Here is a 26,427-nt window from a genome sequence, read left to right on the forward strand (position 1 = left end):
TTAAAATGATAATTTGGATGGAGGGAGTAATAGAATTAGAATGAATGATTGGAGCCAACTTGTGTTATGTCAATTCCCAAAAGAGGCCAACGTCTTTTCTTTTGTCCCGTTTCTTGACCAAATGAACGTCCAATGTATCACGTACGTCATTGGAATATTTATCTCTCTGACATTAAGGTTCAGGAATCTGGGCAATGAAACGTAAATATCTGAATGCAATTACAGCTATATATGGAGAAAAAAGCCCCCAGTTATTTATAACTTGATCTGGTTTTCACGGGTACACATTTTGACACGAGCTCAATCTTCTTTGACTGTTGTGTTTCCCTTGAGATGTGTGTTTTCAGAATCTATTTGTTTGACCTATGAAACCTGCAAATTGTTGTAATCTGACTTGGGTTTGCCCTTAAAATTCGATGTCTACTCCCTATTTTCCCTTATCAAATCTTTAGGTGAAATATTCTAAGACACAACGTCCAGATTCAAGAAGAACTAGTCTAATTTAGAAAATAGTTTAACTTTTTTATTGATTGGGTTTACTCACTCGATGTTCGATGTTCGCATTGGAGTCCGATTATATTTGATTTGTGCTGCGTTAGTTTCATTTAAGGGGAAAGTACTCCCTAATAGAATTTTTTCCAAACACATAGCTCGAACCTGATACATCTGGTTAAAGGTGGAAGAAGCATATACATCCCACCACAAGAAAATAGTTTAACTTTAATATACAATGAGATTACTTTTCAAAAATAATGACAAGCATTCATCAATAAGAGAAATTTATATCTTGAAAATTAAACCCGATAAAATTAATTGTTTCATAGAGTAAAACTATTTTAAAGTGGATATTCTTTTAGAAATAATTTTCTCGAGGTTATTGATTATATTAAATCAAGAAATACATGACATACTTATTTTTGTGTGAATTTATTAATACTATATAGCTTATGTAATACTACTATGTTGTTTTACCTCAATATATCATTTAAATAAGTTACTGAGACTTGTGCAAACACCATGCATAGGAGTAATTTTTTTATTGTTTAAGTCATAAATTTGATTTTGTTATATGAAAATCAAAATTAAAATGCTTTAGAAAACCAGAAAGAGCTCAAAGCAGATTCTTACAAAATAATACTATAATTTTCTCTAAAAACGGCTTTCTCCATAGGTTTATCTAAACGCTGTTAGAAGAAAAAATCTTAACACACTAATTTTCTTCGAATTGTTATGCAAAACTTAACTTTCTAGTTTCAATAGACTGCTAATACAATAATTCTAACATTATTCAATTCTGCCAATTAATCCAACTTTATTCGTTTCCAATTTTCCACATTTTCCTTTCAAACCCTACTGCTCCATCGTTTATACGCACATTGCTCAGTTAGAGATAATTTGAGACTTCCATCATCCACTTATTGCCTAAGAAAAATTTGTCTGAACCCGATGTTTACATTAAATAACATTAATTTACTATAATAAAGTGGTAGATTGAGGTGACATTGCAGATTAATTAGCCGTAACGATGCATATGAGAAAATGCTATCATGTGCTTATTAATTAAGTATACCATTGAGTGTGAGTAAATTCTTTTCACATTACCCCGACTAGCTTCTCATGTTTTTTCCCCACATAATTAAAAGGAGAATAAGGCCTATCGAGTAACGTACGTCATAATCAATTATATGCAAATTCGCACTAGCTTTTACAGCTTAAAAATGAACTTTTGACTAGTGAATTGTTTTCATTGCAATTTGCTTCACACGTATTCTTGTGTCGTCAATTTATCATCTTATCGTGAATTTCCTTAGTTGAATAATGAATCAATGATGTTGACTAACAATATTATAATTCTTTTAGGACATAATAATACTGTATTGGGTAAAATATGTTATGACATGTGGTCATCCGAGAAAGGGACACGTGGAACCCAAGACGGAGATGACTGAAGACAACTGTTTCGTTTGTCACCGGAAAGAATAATGCTCATAAAGATGTGATAAATGCCCTTCTCCCGGTAGCATTCGATAGAGAATATTCATAGCATTAAGAGCAGTTACCCGTTACAAGGAATTTGACATTTATGTTCACTGTTACATCTTCATCAATGCCCTCATAATTGACATTAAAGAAGGGCACGACCCTGGGACCTTCTTCATAGCTATAAATAGTGAGCTCAATTGTCATTGTAAAGGACAAGAATATTCTAGCAAACTTACACTATATTTTATACAAAGCTCAATCCAATCTTATCATCTTATTTCTCGATTCTTTTGTTGTTGTGCCCGGAAACCTTGTTCCCGGAATTGTTGCTTCTCTTGTTTCTATATATTAAGGCTAAGTATTGCGTAATTCTTCAATTATTTATTTATTTCAGGATAAAATTAATTCACTTATCTATAAACCACGTATAAATTCAACTGTATCGTTTTACGGGTAAACAGTTTGGCACTCACCATGGGGCCTAGATAGCCATGCAATTAAATTGATCCTTGCCTTTTTTACTAACGTGTTTTGATCGTTTTTGTCTTAGAAAAAATCATAAGAAATGGCAGATAACACTGTTAACGACATGCACAACCCCGAGATTCAAGGGGATCAGCCTCATTCCGAGGACTCAATCAGTGACACCCATAACGAAGGGAGTAACGCTACACCAGTGCATGACAGGCAGTATCCTTGACATATTCGACCACTCCCGATGACGCTGATGAGGAGCATGCCTCGACACGGTAAGGGTCTTGCAAGAGCAACAAGCGATCATTCTAGGCCACCTCACGCGACAGGATAAAGTTATGACAGAGTTGAAGCAAGCGATGTTGGGAGCTTCAAATAATGCAAACAGACGAGATCCGATCCCTCCCGGGACTCCCACGAACCAAACAATGCGGAGGATCGACAACAACACTCCTAAGGGTAAAATTGGCTCTGATGGGGCAGAGGGAACGGATCCGGTCTCAACAACGAGAATGATTCTTTCAAGAATGAACTTTTACGGTTCATGAGAAAAGTAAACGCCCGCATGGACCAGGTCCCAGGCGCACCACCAATGCTGAAAGGCCCGGACTCGAAGAAGTATACTCAATTATCGTACAAACCAAGTGCGACACCAGAGTTAATCCCGAAGCGGTTCAAAATGCATGAAATGCCAAAGTATGATGGAACTTCAGACCCCCAGGAGCATATTACCACCTACACAACAGCGATAAAGGAGAATGATTTAGCTCCTCATGAAATTGAATCTGTGCTACTGAAGAAATTTGGAGAAACCCTCATGAGGGGGGCCTTGACGTGGTATTCGCTGTTACCCGAGCATTCCATAGATTCATTCAAAATGCTTGCGGATTCTTTTATCAAGGCTCATGTCGGGGCAAGAAAGTACAGGCCCGAAAGGCCAACATATTCAGGATAGCGCAAGGAGAGTCCGAGTTGATACGAGAGTTCGTTACCCGATTCCAAAAGGAGAGAATGTTGCTCCTGGTCATCCCGTATGAATGGGTGGCTGAGGTGTTCACCAAAGGATTGAATCCGAGGAGTTCAGACGCTTCCCGAAAATTGAAAGAGAGCCTGCTCGAGTTTCAAGCAACAATATGGGTGGACGTCCACAACCGGTATGAATCAAAAATAAGGATCGAAGATGATCAGGTTGGTTTTCTATCGTCGACCAAAGGACGAGAAAAGAATATGGAAAAATTAAATGATGATTAAGACGCGGACAAGCGGACTTCAAGGGGGCAGTTTTTGCCTTACGAACGAACCGAAGGCCGCATCAGAGGTTTCTGGAAAGCGAACAGGTTCACAATCGATAGGAGGACCAATCGCGGTCGGAATAATCGATCACTGCCGGATAAAGAAGTGGCAGGATCGCGGGATCCTTCCTACCCCAAATTATCATAATACAACTTCAACATCAGTATAGTGGAATTGGTATTGGCCATGAGAAACATCAAAGAAGCACGGTTTCCAAGACCGATGAAATCTTATTCTAACCAGAGGGATCCTAACTTGTGGTGTGAATACCACGGGACGAATGGTCACCGGACAGGGGACTGTCGACATCTCCGGGAAGAAGTGGCAACATTACTAAAGAATGGTCACCTCAGAGAATTCTTGAGTAACCGAGCTAAGAACAATTATGGTCATAACCGACACAACGCGGAACCCTTGAAAGGGGGAGAAGATCCCCCGCATCAAACAATCAACATGATCTTCGGAGGGAACGATATTAACGGGGTCACCTTTTCAGCAGTAAAGAAGACGAAAGTATCAATAACGCATAGCAAAAGGCTTCGGGAAGACGATATCACTTTTACGGGGGAAGACACAGACAGATTACTGCTACCACACAATGACACATTGGTAATTTCTTTAAATGTGCTAGATTTTAAGATTAAACGTGTTTTAATGGATCCAGGGTGGTCGGCTAATATCATACAATTGAGAGTATTGGAGAAAGCTAAACTCACTGGAAGCATTATTCCGGCCACAAAGCTCCTCGCCGGATTCAACCTCGCAAGTGAGACAACTCGGGGAGAAATTTTGTTACTCACAAACGTTGAAGGAGTAATGTAAACAACTCTTTTCGAAGTGGTAGATGGTGATATGGGATACAACATCATTCTGGGATGGCCATGGTTGCACGAGATAAAAGCTGTACCATCAACATACCATAAATTGCTGAAGTTTCCAACACCTGAGGGAATTAAACAGATAAGGGGTGACCAATCGGCAACAAGAGAGATGAATACAATTTTGGTCTCCAAATGCAAAGGAAAGAAACACGTGGCATAGCAATTACAAGACCCGTCACCTACTCCTGAACTAGATGAAGTTAGCTAGGCGTCGAAAGATAATCAGGTGCTGAGATATTTCTAAGTTCCAGAAGAGACCGATGCGACTTCCACAGCGGAAGAGATGGAGCAAGTGGCATTGTTCGAGGAATTCCTAGAAAAGAAATTCCACCTGGGGATAGGACTGCACCTGGAACTCAGGTCCGACTTCATTAAATTCCTTAAATATAACATTGATTGTTTTGCATGATCGCATGAGGATATGACAGGTATCCCGACAGAGGTAGCCATACACAAGTTAAGCTTGGATCCTAACATACCTCCGGCAAGACAAAAGAAGCGCCTGATCGCCGAAGCCAGGAATAAATTCGTCAAAGAAGAGGTAACCCGCTTATTTAATATCGGTTCGATCCGAGAGGTAAGATATCCAGACTGGCTAGCTAATGTAGTAGTAGTTCCTAAAAAGAACAATAAGTTTCTCATGTGCGTAGATTATAAAGATATTAATAAGGCGTGCTCGAAAGACTCGTTCCCACTGCCAAACATCGAGCAAATGATTGATGCCACGACCGGGCACGAGTTAATGAGTTTCCTCGATGCTTATTCCGGGTACAACCAAATTAAGATGAACCCGGAAGATCAGGAAAAAACTTCGTTTATAATGAATTTCGGTATATATTGTTACAATGTGATGCCCTTCAGGTTGAAAAACGCAGGAGCCATTTATCAACGACTCGTAAACAGGATGTTTGAAAGTCAAATAGGAAAAACTATGGAATTTTATATAGACGATATGCTCGTTAAGTCTTCAAATGCAGGTGATCATCTTAAACATCTGCAAGAGACTTTCGACATCCTAAGGAAGCATAATATGAAGCTTAATCTTGAGAAATGCGCGTTCGGGGGTCAGCTCTGGTAAGTTTCTAGGATTTCTGATATCAAAAAGGGGGATTGAAGTAAACCCCGATAAGATTAAGGCCATACAGGATATCCCGGACCAACTGACAAGCGTGAAGTAAGTCTAAAGGCTTATGGGGAGATTGGCAACTTTGAGCAGATTCATTTTCCAATCGTCAGAAAAGTGTCATCGTTTTTTTGCACTGCTCAAAAAGAAAAATAATTTCAAATGGACCCGGAGTGCCAGCAGGCTTTGAGGGATTTAAAGAAGTACTTGTCAAACCCTCCATTGCTCAAACCAGAAGAATGGGAAACATTGCTGGTTTACCTCGCGGTCTCGAAAGTTGCGGTAAGTGCGATTTTTGTCTGAGAAGATGAAGGTACGCAATCTCCCATTTATTATGTTAGTAAAGTTTTAACGGCAGCAGAAACTCGTTACCCACATTTGGAAAAACTGGCCTTAGCTCTCGTAGTCGCCGCTCGAAAGCTGAGGCCCAATTTCGAATGCCACCCGATAGTCGTGGTGTCTACTTTTCCTTTTTGGAACATCCTCCATAAACCCGAGATCTCGGGTATATTGGCCAAATGGGCCATTGAAATAAGTGAGTTCGACATAGAATATAAGCTGAGGACTGCAATTAAGTCGCAAGTCTTGGCTGACTTCATGGTCGATTTCAGTTCAGGATTATTGCCTCAGGCAACCAAGGAAGCAATGATGATGTCAGATTCGACATCAGGGGTTTGGACCTTATTTACGGGCGGAGCTTCCAATGTGAAAGGGTCCGAGCTCAGTATAGTCTTAATCACGTCTTCGGGGGAAATCCTGAGGCAAGCCATCAGGACGGTCTATTTAACTAACAATGAAGCAGAGTATGAAGCTTTGATTACAGGACTCGAGTTGGCTTGGGGACTTGACTCCGAGGTTATCGAAATCAAATGCGACTCACAGATGGTGGTAAATCAGGTCTATGGGATCTTCGAGACCAAAGAGGAGATCATGCAACAATACATGGTAAAGGTTCAAACTCTGCTGGCACGATTCTGAGAGTGGTCAGTTACTCATATCCCAAGGGAAGAAAACATAGAAGCAGACGCATTGGAAAACCTAAGATCATCAACATAAATAAAGGGATCGGAGTTTGGGTCGATAGTACCACTGATGAACTTAGTCCTGGATACATATGGTTACTACGAGGTAAATTCAACTAGTCTAATCTGGGACTTGAGGAATGAAATTATCGATTATCTCGAACATGGGAAGCTACCTGAAGACCTCAAAATGTCTCGGGCGCTACGCGCCAAAGCAGCACGATATAGCTAAGGGAGGCCAATTTATAGAAAATCTTTTCAAGTCCCGCTGTCCCGATGCTTAGGAGCGTCCGAAGCTAAATATGTCATGAGAGAGGTTCACAAAGGGATATGCGACAACCACTTAGGTGCAGATTCCTTAGTGTTGAAGTTGGTAAGGGCAGGATATTACTGAACCCGCATGGAACAAGACGCCAAGGACTTCGTGCGAAAATGTGATAAGTGTCAACGTTACACGCCACTGATCCATCAACCGGCAGAACCCTTACATTCGGTCTTATCTTTGTGGCCATTCATGAAATGGGGAATGGACATCGTCGAACCATTACCACCGGCTCCCGGAAATGTAAGATTTCTTTTAATTTTTAACTTACTATTTTTCTAAGTGAGTGAAAGTAGGTCCTTATCAGAAAATCGGAGAACACAGAGCGGTGGATTTCTTGTGGAAAAATATAATTTGCAGGTTCAGAATACCAAAAGAGATAGCATGCGACAATGTGCTATAATTTATTGGCGCAAAAGTTACAAAGTTCCTCCAAGATTTGAAAATAAAGAGGATCACATTATGGACTTCAACCCATTTGGCCTTGGCTTCGTCAAATCTAACCCTCATAGGGCCAATTTCTTGGCTAAGATTACTACTTCTTGTTCACTCTGCCGCAAACGAGCTTCCAATATAACAACCTCAGCGGCTTTGGCTTCCAGTTCCGAAAGGCGAGCGACATGTTGCTCTTGCTCTGCCAAAAGCTGATCCTGTGCGGAGATAATCTCCTATTTTTCACGTATCAACCTCTGAAGGACCTCAAAAGCAAGAAAGTTGGCCTACAAAGTAATAAGGGTAAAATTCAGGAGATGTTCACACCCAAAAATAGAAGAGGTAATAAAGGAAGAAAGGAACGTACCGTTGCGGTGTTATGCATAATATTGTTCAACAAACACTCTCCTGAGAGTTCTTGAATCTTTTCCCAGTCTTTCTCTGAAGCCAAAGGCATCAGATAATTAGCAAACTCCACCGACTTGGATAGCAAGTTGCATCCGGTAGAGACCTAAAGAGTAATATTCCTTCTCCTTTGTGGATTTTCAAAAGGGGCAGCATAATTTTCCCCAAAATTCCCATGAACTGGGGATTGTGGAAGAAGAACACCTTCTTCGTGGTCAGACGTGGCCGGCGGAGGTAGTGTAGTAATTGCTGGTAGAAGAATGGATGAAGATAGAAGTGATGTAGCAGTTGCTGGTGTTGGTGAAGTTGGAGATATAGCTGATGGAGTTGAAGAGTGAGAGGCAGCTGCGTCAAATGCAGTGCTGGTTGTTAGATGCTCGCCAACCAAAGACGGAAAGGGCCCGGTACTCAGCTCCGTAGTACTGGACACAGCAATTGGGGACCGAAAATGGGGGTTGACATTATCTACTAAATCAAGTTCATCCCAAAGTGCCGAGGCATCGTCCTCGGTTGGTTAACTCTCTCAACAGGTTGAGCATCCTGTTGAGATGATGAGGATCGTCATCTTCTATGTAGAGAAGCTCCCTCATCACTAGCTTCTTCATCATCATCGATTATCACGGTGTCTATGACCGGCCTGGAAGGAGGACCAATCACCATCTCTACCGGAGATGACTCGAGGGCATCATTCCTCTCCCTTTTATTCTTTTCCCCGGCTACAGAGGAGCGTCTTCTATTTGGTTGTTTGTCTTCCAACCCGGGACTCCGAAAAGAAGCATTTGCTCTCGAAGTAGGCCCAGAGCCACTTGTTCGAGTAAGCGCCTCCTGAAGCAGCCTCGCTGCATCAGCAAGATCAACCAAGACATCCTCCTCGGGAACAGTAGCAGAGCCTGCAGGTAGACCTAATTTCATAGACAGGTTAGAAGAGATCAATCAAGTTCTGTTCATGAAAAATTGAAACAAGATGAGTTTGAATTACCATGATTCTTGGCCTTCCACCCGTATTTAGGGGCCAGTTCTTTCCACAAGTAAGTCTCGGGTGTCGTAACGTCCAAGATTTTTTGTACCCACCGGTCCAAACCTTCAATCACCGGTGGGACCCATCGAGTTGCTGAAACAAAATAAGTATGGCAGATCAATAAAACCATTAAAAAATTTTTAGTAAAAGGAAATATTAAACAAAGAGCTTACGAGTGCAGTTCCAAGCGGCCGGAAAGGATAAAGCCGTTGCCGGAATGATATCGTCGGTGGCAATTGCAACGAACCATTCCATCCACCCACGGTCGTTGTCATCATCCATGCTAGACAATAAAGCATGGTGGCCACACTTGCAGAGGTTTATCATTGCCCCGCAGAAGATTTTGGGAGAATAAAGATTCATTATGTGAGCTAAGGTTAGCTCTTCTCCAGTTTCCTGGCACAAACGCCAAAGGAAAGCAACCGTCCTCTACACATAAGGACTTACTTGTGCCAAACACATATGATAACGGAGGCAAAACTTTGCAATTACGGAGTCAAGCTCTCTGCTCAAAGAAAACACACCCACTTTGTAAACATATGTAAGACCCTCCTTGGAAAGGGTGACTCGCTCCTATAGATCAGGAGCGATAATTTCTAAGTCATGACAGCAACAGTCTTCCTTCACAGTAGGAATGCTCGAAGGACGTATGGAAGAAGGATACCTGCTAACGGTCCATGTACGAGAATTAGCAGTAGGGAATTTCTCTTCTAAGTCTTTTGTGGTAATAAGACTTCTAGGGATGTTGGAGCCCACTGTTGGAGGAGCAAAGTCCTCATATTTGTTTTTGTTTTTTGAGGAACCAGACATTTTGAGAAAGAAGCCATTGTAGGAAATAAAGGATCTTTCGTTTGAAGAGAATTGGAAAAAAGACAAAGAAACAATATGCAAGTTAGATGAAGGAAGTTTGAAAAGTTATGAAGTATAAGGGTAGAAGTTGATACGTATAAGTAAAAGTTTTGGCGGCTAAATTCATGTCCAGGATAACCTCGATAATCGGAAAAAATGTGTTGAATCATGGGAAGACGCGTGTTCAGGGCATTAAATGCGGAGAGACATGCGTCTAATCAACCGTCAGAAGCCTTCAGAGGGAATTATAGTAATTCTCGCCAAAAGAATATTTCTACCAACTTCCCGGTAACACAAAATTATGTTACCGAAAAGCAGGGAAACTATCTGTATTGGGTAAAATATGTTATGACACGTGATCGTCCGAGAAAGGGACACGTGGAACCCAAGACAGGGGGATGACTGAAGACTGAAGACAATTGTTTCATTTGTCACCGGGAAGATTAATTCTCATAAAGATGTGATAAATGCTCTTCTCCCGGCAGCATTCAATAGAGAATATTCATAACATTAAGAGCAGTTATCCGTTATAAGGAATTTGACATTTATGTTCACCCTTACATCTTCATCAATGCCCCTTATAATTGACATTAAAGAAGGGCACGACCCTAGGACCTTCTTCATAGCTCTAAATAGTGAGCTCAGTTGTCATTGTAAAGGACATTGATTTTCTGGCAAACTTACACTATATTTTATACAAAGCTCAATCTAATCTTATTGTCTTATTTCTCGATTCTTTTGTTGTTGTGTTCGAAAACCTTGTTCCCGGAATTGTTGCTTCGCTGTTTTGTCTATATCTTAAGGCTAAGTATTGCATAATTCTTCAATTATTTATTTATTTATTTCGGGATTAAATTAATTTACTTATTTAGAAACCACATATAAATTCAACTGTACCGTTTTAAGGGTAAACAAATACTAATTTCAAGAGACAGCAAATAGTATCATACTTGATGTATTCGTACTCAATGCAATATATTGATGTTGAAAGTTGTAAGAGTGTGAATACGGTTAACGTTTGGCGGAAAATTTCATGTGTCATAAAAACTATTTCATTGTTATAAGAAAAATCAAATTATGGTGGATGTCTACTCTTCCTCCATGATCTTCTCAAATGCTTAATGACATATTTCTATGCTTAATGATATATTCAATGACATATTTTTCTTCACTTTTCATGCCTATATAAAGGCCTTGTAGTAGATAAGAAAATACACACAATTGAAGAAGAAATACTCTTCCTTCTCTCTATCTCTATTTCTTGTTCATGTTTTATTAAATTGCTTTTATTTCATAACACGCTATCAGCACGAATTGCTCATTTCATGATCTTCTACGTCAAGACTATGTAAATTATAAGCAGACAATGAGATCAAGTACAATAAAAAATGTCTTGGATGATAATAAAAAGATAAGTTTTACATCCATCTAAACCCATTCATAATTTCATATCTTTGCATTAACTTTATGTGCAGTATTTAGTTAAAATATTTTTTTCAATTGTATCCACTGAAATAAAGAACTGGAAAGGTATGTCTTTATTTGCTACATCTTTTATAGGACAAAGATAATATTCCAACGTATATATATATTCTAACCTTTTACATACTATGATAGATAATTATTAAGGTAATTTAGTAATAATATTTTTACCATCACATGATGTATTTCATTGAAAGTAAAATTATCAAATATGTAGGCGATTTTACAGTACCTTGCAAATTTGGCATTGGAATATGCAATCAATATAAACTCATTATAGTTATAATTTATAATAGTCACAGTTATGCATTAAGTCTTAAATATTTTTGCTGGAAACATAAGGCTCATTCCTCCGTATTGAATTTTTTTTGGTGAAGTTCTTATAGTCTTTGAAATATAAGTGGTTATAGGTTATCTGCACCTTTTTCCTAATTAATTTATTAAAATATAAAAGTGATTGTATCATTTAAACAAAATGGCATATATCCTAACTAGCATTTTTATTGCAGAGGAACTGTTTCAAGATTGAAATAGTTACATATGTCTCTTGAAAGTTAATTTACTTATGCCTATAATTATGAAGTAATAATATTTTAAAGGCTCGAGTGCGAGTCCTAGTGAATTTTGGTCTATTATGCCAAAGATTGAGGGTAAGACGATGGGTTCAAGTCCCAACGCACTATGTTGATGAAAAGACGTTGGATTCAAGTTCCAACGCATTATGGCCTAGCATGCCTTTATATGAGTAAGGCATTGGGTTTGAGTCATCATGCACCATAATAATAATAATAATAATAACTAAAGAAAAAATAATATAATTTTCATGAAAAAGCATAAAGCTTGTCCCACTTGATTTGCTCCATTCTTGAAGTGAATGTGATAACAGTGCATGATAAGTCTAAATAAAGACAAGTGGTTGACCAATGAATGTGGGCGTGCGAAAGGCCAAAACAATAATAGTTATCACTATGGTAATTATAAAAAGGGAGAAATTCTTTGAAGAGAATGTGACTTGTGATAAACATTAAGATTGCATACTCATTCCTAAAAGTGAATGTGAAAATATATATATGATAAAGATTATGCATAATAATGTACTTGTGCATAGTTGGATAAATATTACAACTCACCTCTAAGAGAGGTTTGAGACAAAGAAAGATAATGGATATTATTGTGTAGTTACATGAATATATCATTGGTCGCATGCATGTGATACGCCAAAAAAAATATTTTGTCATGCCTTATGAAAGTTATTAAAAGAAAATTAAAGCAATAAATTATTTTGCTTGTGATGATTTTGAACATAGTAATTATTATGATACGATTCTCTTTGTGAAGTAGACATTCATTATATGGATGGTGTGACAAAAGATCTTGTAGTACAAAAGCAGTTAAGAGCTCTGAAAGAATTAATTTGTTACTACCCAGATGAATAAAATTGTTCATGACATTAATATTGTAGTAACTCTCAAAAGAAATATTTTGATTTACAAATATATTAGCCAAAGTGGTTGGCATATTGAGACTATAAATGAAAAGAAGATTGAATATCTTTATATTACTATAATCATATCGGGTAAATATAAAAGGTTACCTGACTTTTCTTCTATTTGTACTACACAAGTATAAGCATGATGATGCAATCACAAGCCACAAGTAAACTAGAGGTTTACTGAAATAAATATTAGTTGGCATGACCGGTTGACCATTTAGGTTCAATTATGATGCGAAAAAATTAATTGAGAATTACATTGGCATATATTGAAGAAATATAAGATTCTTCAAGAATTCTCTTGTGCTGCTTATTCTCATGATATACCAGTTAAGGTTAGGATTGAATCCCTTGATTTCTGGAACGAATAAAAGGTGATAAATATATGGGCCCAGTCACCTTCCATGTGGACCGTTTACTATTATATGATTTTAATAGATGCATCTATTCTATGGTCACATGTGCATTTGTTATCAACTTGCAGTTTGGCTTTTGCAAGGTTGATTGCTCAAATTATTAGAGCACAGTTCCAGAATATAAATTATAATGATTTATCTTAATAATACTAGTTTAAATTCAAATTTGGTTTAGCACAAATTGTATGCCTCCATTTATATCTAAACCATTGGTTATGAGAACAAAACTGCCAAAATAAAATTTGGTATATGATGTATTATTTAATATACAACAGCACTTGTACGCATCTAGCCAAGTTATGATAAGGTCTCCCTATCACAATCGATTCGGGGTCAAGAACCAAATAATTTCCATCTAGAAATATGAATGTGCTATATGATTTAATTGTTCCACCACAATGCACAAAGATGGATCCCCAAATAAGGCTAGGGATATGTGTTGGTGATCCCAACAATAAGGGGAGAAAATGGGCAGCTGAAAAAGTAATGCATGTAATGAATTATTATGAGTACATCTAAATTCTCGTACGAGAAAATGTGAACTTGAAGTTCAAGTGATAATTCATTTGCAAAATATTGCCAGGCGTATTTGCTGACCCAAAGCTAAATGTCATATTCAGCTGCTAATACTCCAAATAAAATAAAGTTTATAATAAATAGAGTCTATGGCGTGCATGAAGCATAATAGACTAATCGGTTCCAAAGATAAAACTCCTCGAAGAAGGAGAGGAGCAAATGTTCAAGATGGTCATAATAAGGAGGCAAGTGCTCTAGAAGAGCACCATGACATAACACTTCATAAGACCTCATGGGAGAGGCTCAGGTACCTGAAAATAATAAGATAAAGAGATCTCAATAAGTTATGTCTTTATTGGGTAATAGTAGAACCGATAAAAAAAAATGATCGTCGACGATATTGTTAATATAATGTAGCGCTCAATATTATTAATATTGACGAGGATCTTGAGCTCAAATCTATCATGAAATTTGGACAGATAATTGATTGGCCAAATGAAAAATCCGCAATAAAAATTGATTTCACATGAAAAATATGAAGTTGGACGGATAGTCCCAACACCTGAAAGTATAAAGCCAGTGGAGGTATAAATGTGTTCTTGTGCGAAAAAAAAAGGTCAAGTCGATAGACATAAAGACGACTTATGTCACAAGAAGATTTGTAAATATCCTAGCATTGATTATATAGAGACATGTTCTCCTGTGGTGGATGTCGCTATTTAAGATTTTAATCTGGCAATACAAGAAAAATGTGATATGCGTATAATGGAAATCATTGAAGGATTTAAATTGTTCTGAAGCATATTAAGGTTTTCAAGAAATTTATTAAATAAAGCTTCAAAAATTCTTGTACGGATTGAAACAATCAGGGCGCATGTGGTATAATAGCCTGAGTGAGTACCTGTTGAAAGAAGAGTACCAGAATGATTCAATTTGTCCTTGTATTTTTGAAAAAAGATCTGGATCTAAATTTGTTATAGTCACCATGTATGTTGATGATTTAAATATCATTGGAACTCCTAGGGAGCTTCCTAAAGCAGTAGAGCTTCCTAAAGTAGTAGACTATTTAAAGAAAGAATTTGAAATGAAAGATCTTGGAAAGATAAAATTTTGTCTTGGTCTACAAATTGAGTATATGAAAGATGGAATTTTTGTCCATCAATCAACATACACTAAAATGATTTTAAAGCGATTTTATATGGATAAAGCACATCCATTCCGACCTCATGAAAATAATAAAAAGCTTCTTGGTCCCGACGTACAATATGTTAGTGCAATTGGTGCACTAATGTATCTTTCTAACATTACAAGGTCTGACATAACTTTTTCAGTTAATGTCTTAACAAGATATAACTCTGCTCCTACAAAGAGACATTGGAATAGAATCAAACACATATTGCGGTATCTAAAGGGACTACCGATATGGGATTATTTTATGGCAATGATTGTAGTCCTGATCTTGTTAGTTATGCCGATGCTGGGTATTTATATGACCCACAAAAGGTTCGATCTCAAACAGCCTATGTGTTTACATATGGAGGCACTGCCATATCTTGGCGATCGACTAAGCAATCAATCGTGGCTATTTCATCTAATCATGCTGAGATAATTGCTATTCATGAAGCAAGTCGAGAATATATAGTTGAGGTCTATAATACACCTTATTCGAGACAAATGTGATTTGAAGTGTGACAAACTACCCACAATTTTGTATGAAGACAATGCAGCATGCATAACCCAGTTGAAGGGAGGATTCATAAAAGGGGATAGGACAAAACACATTTCACCAAAGTTATTTTTCACACATGATCTTCAAAAGAATGGTGATATCAATGTGCAACAGATCCGTTTAAGTAATAATATGGCTGATTTGTTCACCAAATCTCTACCGACGTCAACCTTCAAGAAACTAGTATACAAGATTGGGATGCGAAAGCTCAAGGATGTGAATTGATACTCTCATCAGGGGGAGTTAATACGCGTTGTACTCTTTTTCCCTTACAAGGTTTTGTCCCACTGAGTTTTTCTTGCAACGTTTTTTTAACGAGGCAACCAAAAGACGTATTTCTAAATATGTGTACTCTTTTTCCTTCACTAGGATTTTTTTTCCCATAGGGTTTTTTCCTAATAAGGTTTTAAAGAGGCACATTATCTATGGACATCCAAGGGGGAGTGTTATAAGAAAAATCAAATTATGGTGGATGTCTACTCTTCCTCCATGATCTTCTCAAATGCTTAATGACATATTCAATGACATATTTCTATGCTTAATGACATATTCAATGACATATTTTTCTTCACTTTTCATGCTTATATAAAGGCCTTGTAATAGATAAGAAAATACACACAATTGAAGAAGAAATACTCTTCCTTCTCTCTATCTCTATTTCTTGTTCATGTTTTACTAAATTGCTTTTATTTCATAACATTTATCAAGTTCTTTTTCTTTTTTATGCACCCAATAAGTAGACAATTCGATGATGCATTTATGAGCAAAGTGTTTTTGAGAAAGATGATTCCTAGAATGATTAAAATGACATCCTTTTTTGAAAAAACAAATATATATGAAGAAATCTTAACCACAAGTAACCAATATGGACTACTAAAACGATAATGATGTCGCAGCTACTTGGAAAATGAAAATAGTGTCTTTGTTTTCTCTTCCTGCACCACAATTTGGTTCACATTGAATTGAAGTGGTTGTTACTGCACGACTTGGGAGATAATCGCCTTCAATCGGCTCTACATCTCGAAGACTAGAACAACTTATTTAACTTCAAATCAAGAAATTTTATTTTGTGTCTCATGTGCCATGTCATACTTATGAGAAGATCTCTTACTACTTGATAAGTAGGCTTATGGGTTCCATTTGCTTACTTTAATAGATAAAACTAAAGAAGGCAACTTAAAAGTTCATATTTTTCCTATTTAAGATTCTTAAACTAAGGATCAGAAATTCAGAATAAGTAATAATAATAATATGGAATGAGAAGCTAAATGTTTACAGCAGGTTGCTTTTATTTTTTCTTTGGAATGTGACTAGTTTAGAGTCTATTTGACTGAGAAAATTTATTTACACATAAATAATAATAAATATATAAATTAAGTATTATCATTCTCCAAATTTAGTGTACATTTAAAAATTTATGTAGTAGATTAAATACAACTCTAAAACATTATAGTCTTACCTCGTTGCTCAAAGTTCAAATCGTTCCTTGAGTAAAAAGTTTATTTTGCTATTCTTTTGCTTCAACACAAGTGAATTGATTTCAAGTGCCGATCGAGGGGGAAAAAAGCAACCTGCTGTAGACGTTAAGCTTCTCATTTGCAAATATTTTATTACCATTATTGTTATTATTATTATTATTATTATTATTATTATTATTATTATTATTATTATTATTATTATTATTATTATTATTATATTACTTATTTTGGGCCTTAGTTTAAGCATCTTAAATAGGACCCATGAATCCAATTGTCAAGTAATAAGAGAGCCTCGTACAAGTATGAAGTGGCATGTGAGACACAAAATAGTTAAAATATATGAGGGTTGTAATTAAAATATAGTGATTGGAACTTTTAAATCTGTATGAAATTAGATACAGAATTTGAATCCAATCAAAGACCTTTCTCTCATGGCCTCTACTCATCGAACCACCCTACTCCCAAAATTAAGAAAGAAATAAAAAGAATGGATAAATACAAGATTAATAATCATATTATGATTTTGGAGAGAATTTGGTGATGCTCAAAGCTAAATAACAATCTGCAAAAAATAACTTGATTTCCAATGAAACCAAACGAGGATTATGTTTTGGTGTAGTATTACATTTTACAGAATTTTAGTTTGACTTTCGCAGAATTAAAAAGAACAAAAAGGAAACTGCACTCTATTTCTATTACTTCTACACTTTTCTGCAGGCCAACTCTTACGAGCCGTATAAGAGGTCCAAAAAAACTATTGGGCTACCCCGCAAACAAGACAAACCAAACTCTGGGCCTGGAATACGAGGATAATCATTGGGCCCAAATTGAATGATTTGAATATCGGGCAAATATTACTTTTAGCTTGCGGCCGAAAATATTTACATTTTGTAACGGTAAAAGTGTATAAAATTTATATATTTTTATATATAACCTGCAGAAAAATATTATATATATATATATATATTTGACTATTATCTTGAGAGCGGCTATATAATGTCATTTTCCCTTGAAGCTCACCGGAGTAATTTATAGTTTTATTATGAAAAAACTACACTGTATAGCCACTCTAAAAAATAATAGCTGATAAATACATATATCGTGTACAATTAATACATAATGTATATTTATTGACTAGAGAATATAATTATTTTAATCGAACAGCTAAATGTGGAACTTGCTCTTTATTAATCCTTCGTTTGGCAGAGGCCAGAGAGTGGATATCCACAACTTTAGCTTTGTATTTCTACTTTATTTATTTGTATACTCAATAGGACTGCCTTGGTCTAATACGAAAGAGGTAAATCCATCATAATAATAGAAATAAAAAATCTAGAATTGTTTTTGTTAGAGTGAACACAACTTGAAGTTTTTCTTTTCTTTGTTTGCCTTTAAAAAATATATAGCAGAAAAAGAAAAAGAAATATATGAAGGCTCGCCTTTCTTTTTTATTTTCTTTAAATATAATTTCCAATGACGATCGGATCAGTTCACCAACTTCCATGCACCTTGAGATGATTAACTGCTGACGTTTCCTCAGAACAACTCTGTTCCATCTCTCAGTTTTTATTTTATTTAATAGAAAAGATTCCTATATTTAGAAAAAATTAATTTTTTACTAACTTTAGTGTTATTATTACAACAAAAAATTGAAGTGACACCTTTGTTCAAAAAGCAAAGCAAACTCACCAAACCACTAAGCAGTGTCACGATCTTCAACCACCCACATAACCACCCCCCCCCCCCCCCCAAAAAAAAATCCCCCGGCCAGGGTCCTAACACACCAACCCAAAAACCAAAACGAAAAAGCTCGCATCTCTCGTAGAGCGGAAAGGGCCAAATTACAGAGTAAAAAAAATGGCAATGGCTATGGCTATGGCTCTTCGTAAACTCTCTTGTGGTTCCTCCATTAAGCTTCCTCGTCCTTTTTCCAATGGCTCTTCCCTCTATTACATGGTAGAGTATAGTCATCCATTAATATTTTGTTATTGATTTCCAAAGCTGCGATATTCATTTTGCTTATTTTTTTTTTTATTTTTGTCAACAACAGTCGTCTCTGCCTAATCAAGCAATTCGTGAAAGGGAGGATCCGCGTGTTACTGTTAGTAAATCGAATCATAATACATATCCGCCTTTTCATTTTCAAATGCGCTTTTTTGTTGTTGTGGATCTTTGATTTTTATAAGTTTCAAATGCAGTAACAATCTGTGTCTTCAATAAATATGTTGTGCTTTTCATGTTTGCTCATGGTTATTTGGTTATCAGTGGATAAAGCAGCTGAATGCGCCACTTGAGGATATCGATCCAGAGATCGCCGACATCATTGAGCATGAGAAAGCTAGGCAATGGAAGGTTCGTAATCGTATTTGGTATATGTTATCACTAATTGTATACTCCTGTGGAGGAAAATCTTAAACTAGTACTTAAAAATTAGTTTAGTGGAGAAAACATGAAATTAAATTTTAAAAGTTGATTAGCTTAATGAATTTGAATTTTGAAAGTTGTATAGAAATAGAACTGTATCTAAGATTTTGTTAAGTCTCAAAAGGGGAAATACGTCATATAAGTTGGAAATAAAAAGAGTACTTTTTACAAGCATCTGGTACGTTAAAAGTTTGTTTTTTTATATGTATGAACAATTAATTTGTAGGGTCTTGAGCTTATCCCTTCAGAGAATTTTACGTCATTGTCAGTGATGCAAGCAGTTGGATCAGTAATGACCAACAAATACAGTGAAGGCTATCCTGGTGCTAGATACTATGGAGGAAATGAGTATGTTCAAATTGCTTTTATTCTCTGATTGAGTTGGAGTAATCTAAGCTGTTGTGACGTTGATAAAATTGCTTTCTGGCTGATCAGCAAGTTCATTCTGGCTATCATTTGTTGCTAACTGAATATCATTGGGAAGAGTTACCAAGTATCCTTATTGTCCTACACAGGTACATTGACATGGCAGAGAGATTGTGTCAAAAACGTGCATTAGAAGTTTTTAACTTGGATCCCGCCAAATGGGGAGGTAATTACACCGTGCAGAAAACTTCATTCTGAGTGGATCATTAGATGTGAACAGAACGTATTATGGCTCTATTCTTTATCTATAGGCTTATGATAATAGTTTTTATGCTAAATATTTGATGAATTTTGCTGCAGTCAACGTTCAGTCGCTGTCTGGATCCCCTTCAAACTTTCAAGTGTACACCGCTTTATTAAAGCCTCATGAGAGAATTATGGCACTCGATCTTCCTCATGGTGGACATCTCTCACATGGTTATCAGGTTCTGTTCTCTTGAATTAGTATCTCTGAGTATTTCGCTGTCATCTTTATTTCCCTGCAATGTCCTTATTTCTGTTTATGCTATGCAGACCGACACAAAGAAAATTTCTGCTGTGTCTATCTTTTTCGAGACCATGCCATACAGATTGGATGAGAGCACAGGTTATATTGACTATGATCAGGTAACCTGTTACTTGTCTTGTTAATTGGGAATGATTTAAGATACGAGCAATTCTTTTTCTTGTGTCTCGCTGCACCTTTTTGGCGACTTATGAATTACTAGTTTCAGAAGTCATCGACTCAAAAAATATAAAAAAGCCAAAAGTATCTTTTGTCATTCCTGTGTAATAGGCTACATGCACTGATTTCTTGGTTGCAACATCATAGAATTTGCAAACAATAGAACATCACTTTTAGTTCAAAAATTGTTCCTACTTCATATGCTTTGGCATGTTTTGCAATGTCAGTGTCCACATGGCGCAGACTCTATTATAGCTTCTAAGCATGTTCAATAAACAATATTGGGGAAATGAGATAGGTATGTTCTTGCTGTTTCGGCTCGAAAGTGTAGGCTGTTGAGCTAGGAGTACTGTAGGAACAGGTGCCTTCATACCACAGATGTTTATGCTAGTCTTGTCTGGGGAAAAAAGAACACGTATTGGTGTTTACAAATCTAAGCTGCTACCTGGATTCCTTTCCCTCTTTTTGTCTTCCCCCGGGCTTTTAGTCTCGTTATTTTCTTCAACTCACTGTTGTTTAATTTCCATTTCCCCAGCTGGAGAAAAGTGCAGTACTCTTTCGACCAAAGTTAATTGTTGCTGGTGCAAGTGCTTATGCTCGCTTATATGATTATGCACGTATCCGCAAGGTAAGCTAATAAACCTTTTGGTGCCTGTTCCCATTACTATATTTTCCAACTTTTTTAAGATAGCTGTATTTTGAGTGATTGAAAGGTATGTGACAAGCAAAAAGCTGTTCTCTTGGCGGACATGGCACATATCAGTGGCTTGGTTGCTGCTGGAGTCATTCCTTCTCCTTTTGAGTATGCAGATGTTGTTACTACCACAACTCACAAGTCACTTCGTGGTCCACGTGGGGCAATGATCTTTTTCAGAAAAGGGCTGAAGGAGATAAACAAACAAGGAAAAGAAGTGAGTTTGACCTGAAGTTAAATAACATGCAGAACTTAGTATCGATACTCTTTGGAACTGAAATCTAGGAAGTGACAATTTGTAGTTGGTCCGTCCTTGTAACTTGTTTGTTTACTTCTCCTGTTACCATGTCCAGCACATTAACCTTTGGCTTATGTAATGAGTTCCACCAACTTTTTTTTTTTTGATAAGGTAAGATTTTGTTAATACGCAGTATCAACAAAATACAATGGGCTCCACCAACCTCTGTTGGCCTCAACCCGCAGATTCTCCTTTGACCTCGTAAACCTACCCCCTTTGACACACCATAAACTCATGTACGTCCATTAACCCGCTATTACCTTGTTCTGTAGACTGTTAAAAGACCATCTGCAACCGCTGCATCATAATGGACTATAGTGCAAGGTGGTTTTGAGTGTTTGTGGAGGGTATAAATAGTTTGCATGGTTTAAGTGTTTCAAGGAGCTACGCTGGGGATAGCCAATGGGTCAAAGGGCATAAGACACTTGTTGGGGTCTCAAATATTGGTTAAATTTCTCTCTGTGCTTGATTAAATTGGCTTTTTTCAAATGAATCAAAGGTCAAACCCTTAATCTCTATCCTTTAAGAATATAAAATCGGAGTTAACACAAAAGATTGGACGAAAAGCACAAAAATCCCATTGTTGAAATATGATAGCGATTAGTATCTCATTTTCTTTGAATGAATAAGAGATAAACTGTAATGAGATAGTAATAGTCCGAGCGTCATTCTGCAGGTGATGTATGACTATGAAGATAAAATCAACCAAGCTGTTTTTCCCGGACTTCAAGGGGGTCCCCATAATCACACAATTTCTGGCTTAGCCGTTGCTCTGAAACAAGTAAGTAATTTGTCTTCTGTGTTTGTTTCCAATGTTCACAGGTTTTCCTTACAAGGCGTAATTGTATATAACATCTCTTTGTACGTTATCTAGGTCATGACACCGGAATACAAGGCATACCAAGAGCAAGTTCTTAGCAATTGCTCCAAGTTTGCTGAGGTACTGCGTCCTTACTCATATAGCTTAGTGTATGATCATTTCTCCTGGAGAGGGAGGTTATTTGATGCTTTTGTTGCATGTCTTTATTTCTCATCACCATATTTTGCAGAGTTTGCTGGCGAACGGATATGATCTTGTGTCTGGTGGAACTGAGAATCATCTGGTTTTAGTAAACTTAAGAAATAAGGTACATAAATAATCTATTTACCTTTGTTCATTTTGAACTGATTATGAGAGCTTACTGTCCTGTAATTCAAATTGCGGATAGTTTTGCCAACAGAGACCTCAAAGAATAGGTACTTTTTTTGAGAGCTGTGTATATTTGCAAAATCTTCACTAAAGAAACTGGTCAAATGTAGACAAATTTGTGCATTCCAATTTGGAAGTCCAACCCTGATATCTAACATGGGAGCCACCTCTAGTACAATCGACCAGCCTCGAATATGCCAATGGAGAACTTCTCCTGATATGTGCCTGTCATTACATTATTTATGATTTGTCACCGGCTGACATGGTCCATTTGGTAAATATCTTCTTCAGGGTATTGATGGCTCTAGGGTTGAGAAGGTTTTAGAGTCTGTGCATATTGCAGCCAATAAAAACACTGTGCCCGGTGATGTATCCGCCATGGTGCCTGGTGGCATTCGCATGGGTAAAGAACTTATTTTTCCCTATTTATGATTGCTTACATAACTGGAAAATTTAGTTTTCGGCTTTTCATGAATTAATAGAAAACCTTTTAATATTCTTTTGGCTATATCTTTGTATTAACTAATTATTCTTGTAATGTGAAATTAAAAGCACTAATTAAAATGAGTAAATAGAGCAGAAAGTTATTCCCATGATAGGGTGACATACATGTAGCAGCAATTATGTAAGTCAATTTACCCCTTCTCATGCTGTGATCCAGGAACCCCAGCTCTGACTTCTAGGGGATTTATTGAGGAGGATTTTGTGAAAGTGGCTGAATTTTTTGATGCTGCTGTGAAGTTGGCCCTTAAGGTCAAGGTTGAGACCCAAGGTTTGGTGATTTTCATCTTATGAATTTCTGAATACATCAGTTCCCCTTATCATATACTATATTTTAAAAATTTCACAATGTTACTTACGAGCATTGGTTTCTAATAAACATAGGAACAAAGTTGAAGGACTTTGTGGAAACTTTGAGTTCAGACTCCAAAATTCAATCTGAGATTGCCAGGCTAAGGCAGGACGTTGAGGACTATGCAAAACAATTTCCTACTATTGGTTTCGAGAAAGAAACAATGAAATACAAGGATTGAGCTGGGATCTAGTATTGAGGTACTTCTGTTGTCCTACTTTACTCCCAAAAACAGGAGTTTCTGTTGTCTATTTCTGCTTTATACCACAATGTAAAATCACGTATTCAAAACATTGGGTCGATTTACTTATCCAAAAGAATGCGAGGGTTCCTTTTTCTCCACATTCTGGAATTTTGCTTTCACTGGCTTCTTTCTAACTGTTTATTTGCCGCATGATTTTCTAGAAGAATATATCATGTGCTAGATGATTGCCTTTTTAGTTCAAATTTCCTACTTTTCCTTGTCCCCTTAGTAGTTTTATTCTGCTATCAGGATCGAGTTGGAAGGCATTTTTCTCCAATGAAGTTAGAACTTTGTCTGTAGAAGTCTTCTGGAAGTCACCTGCAGGCGAGGAAAAGAGTTACACGGATCACATTTGTATTATTTTCTAAATCAAAGTCATGATCAGATGTAATTTTCAAGCTGTAAAACAACTGTTCCAAAATTCAATTCGTCTCATTCTTGGTTTAGAGAAGGACGAGAAAGCCAAGATGGTTTAGAGAAAGCCCTTTTTGGAATACTCGCAAATGCATCGAAGTATAATAAGAAAAGGGATAAGATGGTGAAATGTTTGTTATAGCTTTTATGCATGTGAAGTGAACACAACTTAACAAAAGAAAACCCTAATGGTTTTGGGTTAAGAGTTAAAACGGATGTCCCTGCCAAAGATAAGTTCTAGCTAGAATTCAATCAATGCCGCCTACAACAATAACAACAAAAAAAGCAGTGTATCCCACAAATAGGGAGTTTGGGGAGGGTATTATATGCACAACCTTACCCCTACCTTATGCAGGTAGAGAAGTTGTTTTCGGTAAACCTCCGACTTCAAGCAAGCATTTAAAAATATTTTTATCGATCAACATATCATTTTAAATTTCTTACTTTATAATAATATGTCCATAGCTCAGGTGGAGATTGCCTTGTTATTGAAAATCCTACCAATTGGGATCAAAGCAGAAACAAACAAAATAACCTTGAACGATGATCAATGAGATAACGAAATACAGAAATATACCAAAAGAGAATATTGTAACATAACATGGTTTGGTCAATTGACCTATATTCATATGGGAGGAAGGAGATGGACATCTACGACAAGAAAGACGGCAGAAATAAATATCAAAAGAATAAATTCTTCCCTAAATATGACTCTTCAATCCTAAAGGACTACATTATGGAAAAATTATCTACTTATATTGTAGAAGTACAAAACTTTTTCCTCCATGAAAAATAATTAGTCAAATATAAAAGAGATTTATATTTTATTTTCAGAAAAAGTAAATAATATTACGGTGAATATTTTGCCATTCCTTTAAAAAAAATAATTCAAATATGATAAAAAAATCAGACCAAACGCTAACACGATCATGGTGATTGGTGGTTATTTTGTGTTTACACATTTAGTAAGGACTTAATAAAATAGTTAGTCTAAGTATAATATTTCCTTCACATTAGTTTTAGACCCTTAGTTGATATGTACGGCTCGTTGTTGCCTGTCCTAATACAATACTACTATAATTAATCCATGTGAAGAAAGAAAATCAGCCGTCTTAGACAACTCTATAAATAGATAGAATATCTCGTATTCTTGTACCTCCGTAACTCTTATCTCATGGAGTATTCTAATTGGCCTGATGATTTGGTAACAGAGATTTTTGCCCGTGAAATCTCTTTTACGATTCAAATGTGTGTGCAGGAAAGAACTGGTACTCTCTTATTACAAGCTCTTTTTTTGTTAGAAAACACCTTCATCACAAGGGAAACCCTACCCGTTTCTTAATAGCTATTTATGGCGATGATCTCTCACAATCCGGCACCACTATTCATGTTTTGCCCGATAAAATATTACCCGGTTTGATTCCTGAAAAGCCTAATAATTTACAGATTCGAGTACAGTTGATGGCTTATTTTTCTTGCTCAAAGATTCACATATGGCTCTGTGGAACCCAGCTACAAGAGAGTTCAGACCTCTTCCACCAGATCTTCTCAAGCTAACCCAATCTTGTCCTGGTTATTTTGAACATATATTTGGCTTTGGCTTTGATTCAATAAGTCACGATTACAAGGTGGTTTGCATTTGGTTTCTTTATGATCAAGATGATAGTAGCAAACCTGTATGCGAAAGTAAGAAAAGTAGACAAAAAAAAAAGAAAAAAAAGAAGAAGAGATGAACTTATGATGTAAACGCTTACATCGGCATTCCTATGATGTAAGCGCTTACGTCGGCAGTGTATTTAAATGCCTATAAAAGGGGTATGCATTTTCATTTGCAAATCATCCCTCAACTTCTTATTTCTCTCTTCAATTAATAAAGAGCTATTCTTTGTGTGGTCGTGGAGTAAGCAAAAATTGCCGAACCACGTAAATCTTCTCGTTTTATCTTGTGCAATTTATTGCTTTTCTCTTTCAAATATTTTTCCCTTCTATTAGCCTAACACATTTCCCAACAATTGGTATCAGAGCACAGACAGTGTAATTTTGGTAGAAAAGTACGATATAGGTGCAGACACTATTCATAAGAATAGTACGACATTATTGATCATCGTTACTATTCACATGCACTATTCACATAAATTATTTTTGTGAAAAATTGCATCGGAAGAAGGGAAGGTTAAGATTGACAAATTCAATGGTAAAGATTTTGAATTCTGGAAAATGCAAATAGAGGATTATTTGTACTAGAAAAAATTACACTTACCTTTGACCGAGGTAAAACAGAGAATATGACCAAAGCGGATTTGGAT

General features: G+C 36.6%; 2 protein-coding genes across 2 annotated transcripts; both read left to right on the forward strand.

Annotated features, from left to right (window-relative positions):
* Positions 1-3,936: 3,936 nt before the first annotated feature.
* On the forward strand, positions 3,937-8,273 carry LOC138910320 (uncharacterized). Its single transcript, XM_070201551.1, has 2 exons — positions 3,937-4,516; positions 8,155-8,273. Exons 1-2 carry the CDS (start codon positions 3,937-3,939, stop codon positions 8,271-8,273), a joined length of 699 nt encoding a protein of 232 aa, XP_070057652.1.
* A 10,408-nt stretch (positions 8,274-18,681) lies between these two features.
* LOC104118614 (serine hydroxymethyltransferase, mitochondrial-like) lies at positions 18,682-24,251 on the forward strand. Its single transcript, XM_009629890.4, has 16 exons — positions 18,682-18,871; positions 18,966-19,016; positions 19,181-19,267; positions 19,566-19,687; positions 19,855-19,931; positions 20,066-20,190; positions 20,279-20,371; positions 20,965-21,057; positions 21,143-21,340; positions 22,098-22,202; positions 22,296-22,361; positions 22,471-22,548; positions 22,902-23,013; positions 23,272-23,382; positions 23,496-23,663; positions 23,957-24,251. The coding sequence occupies exons 1-15, from the start codon at positions 18,773-18,775 to the stop codon at positions 23,642-23,644; spliced, it is 1,566 nt and encodes a 521-aa protein (XP_009628185.1). The 5' UTR covers positions 18,682-18,772; the 3' UTR covers positions 23,645-23,663; positions 23,957-24,251.
* Positions 24,252-26,427: the final 2,176 nt, after the last annotated feature.

Source organism: Nicotiana tomentosiformis, chromosome 4 (assembly GCF_000390325.3).
Source record: "Nicotiana tomentosiformis chromosome 4, ASM39032v3, whole genome shotgun sequence".
Classification (NCBI taxonomy): domain Eukaryota; kingdom Viridiplantae; phylum Streptophyta; class Magnoliopsida; order Solanales; family Solanaceae; genus Nicotiana; species Nicotiana tomentosiformis.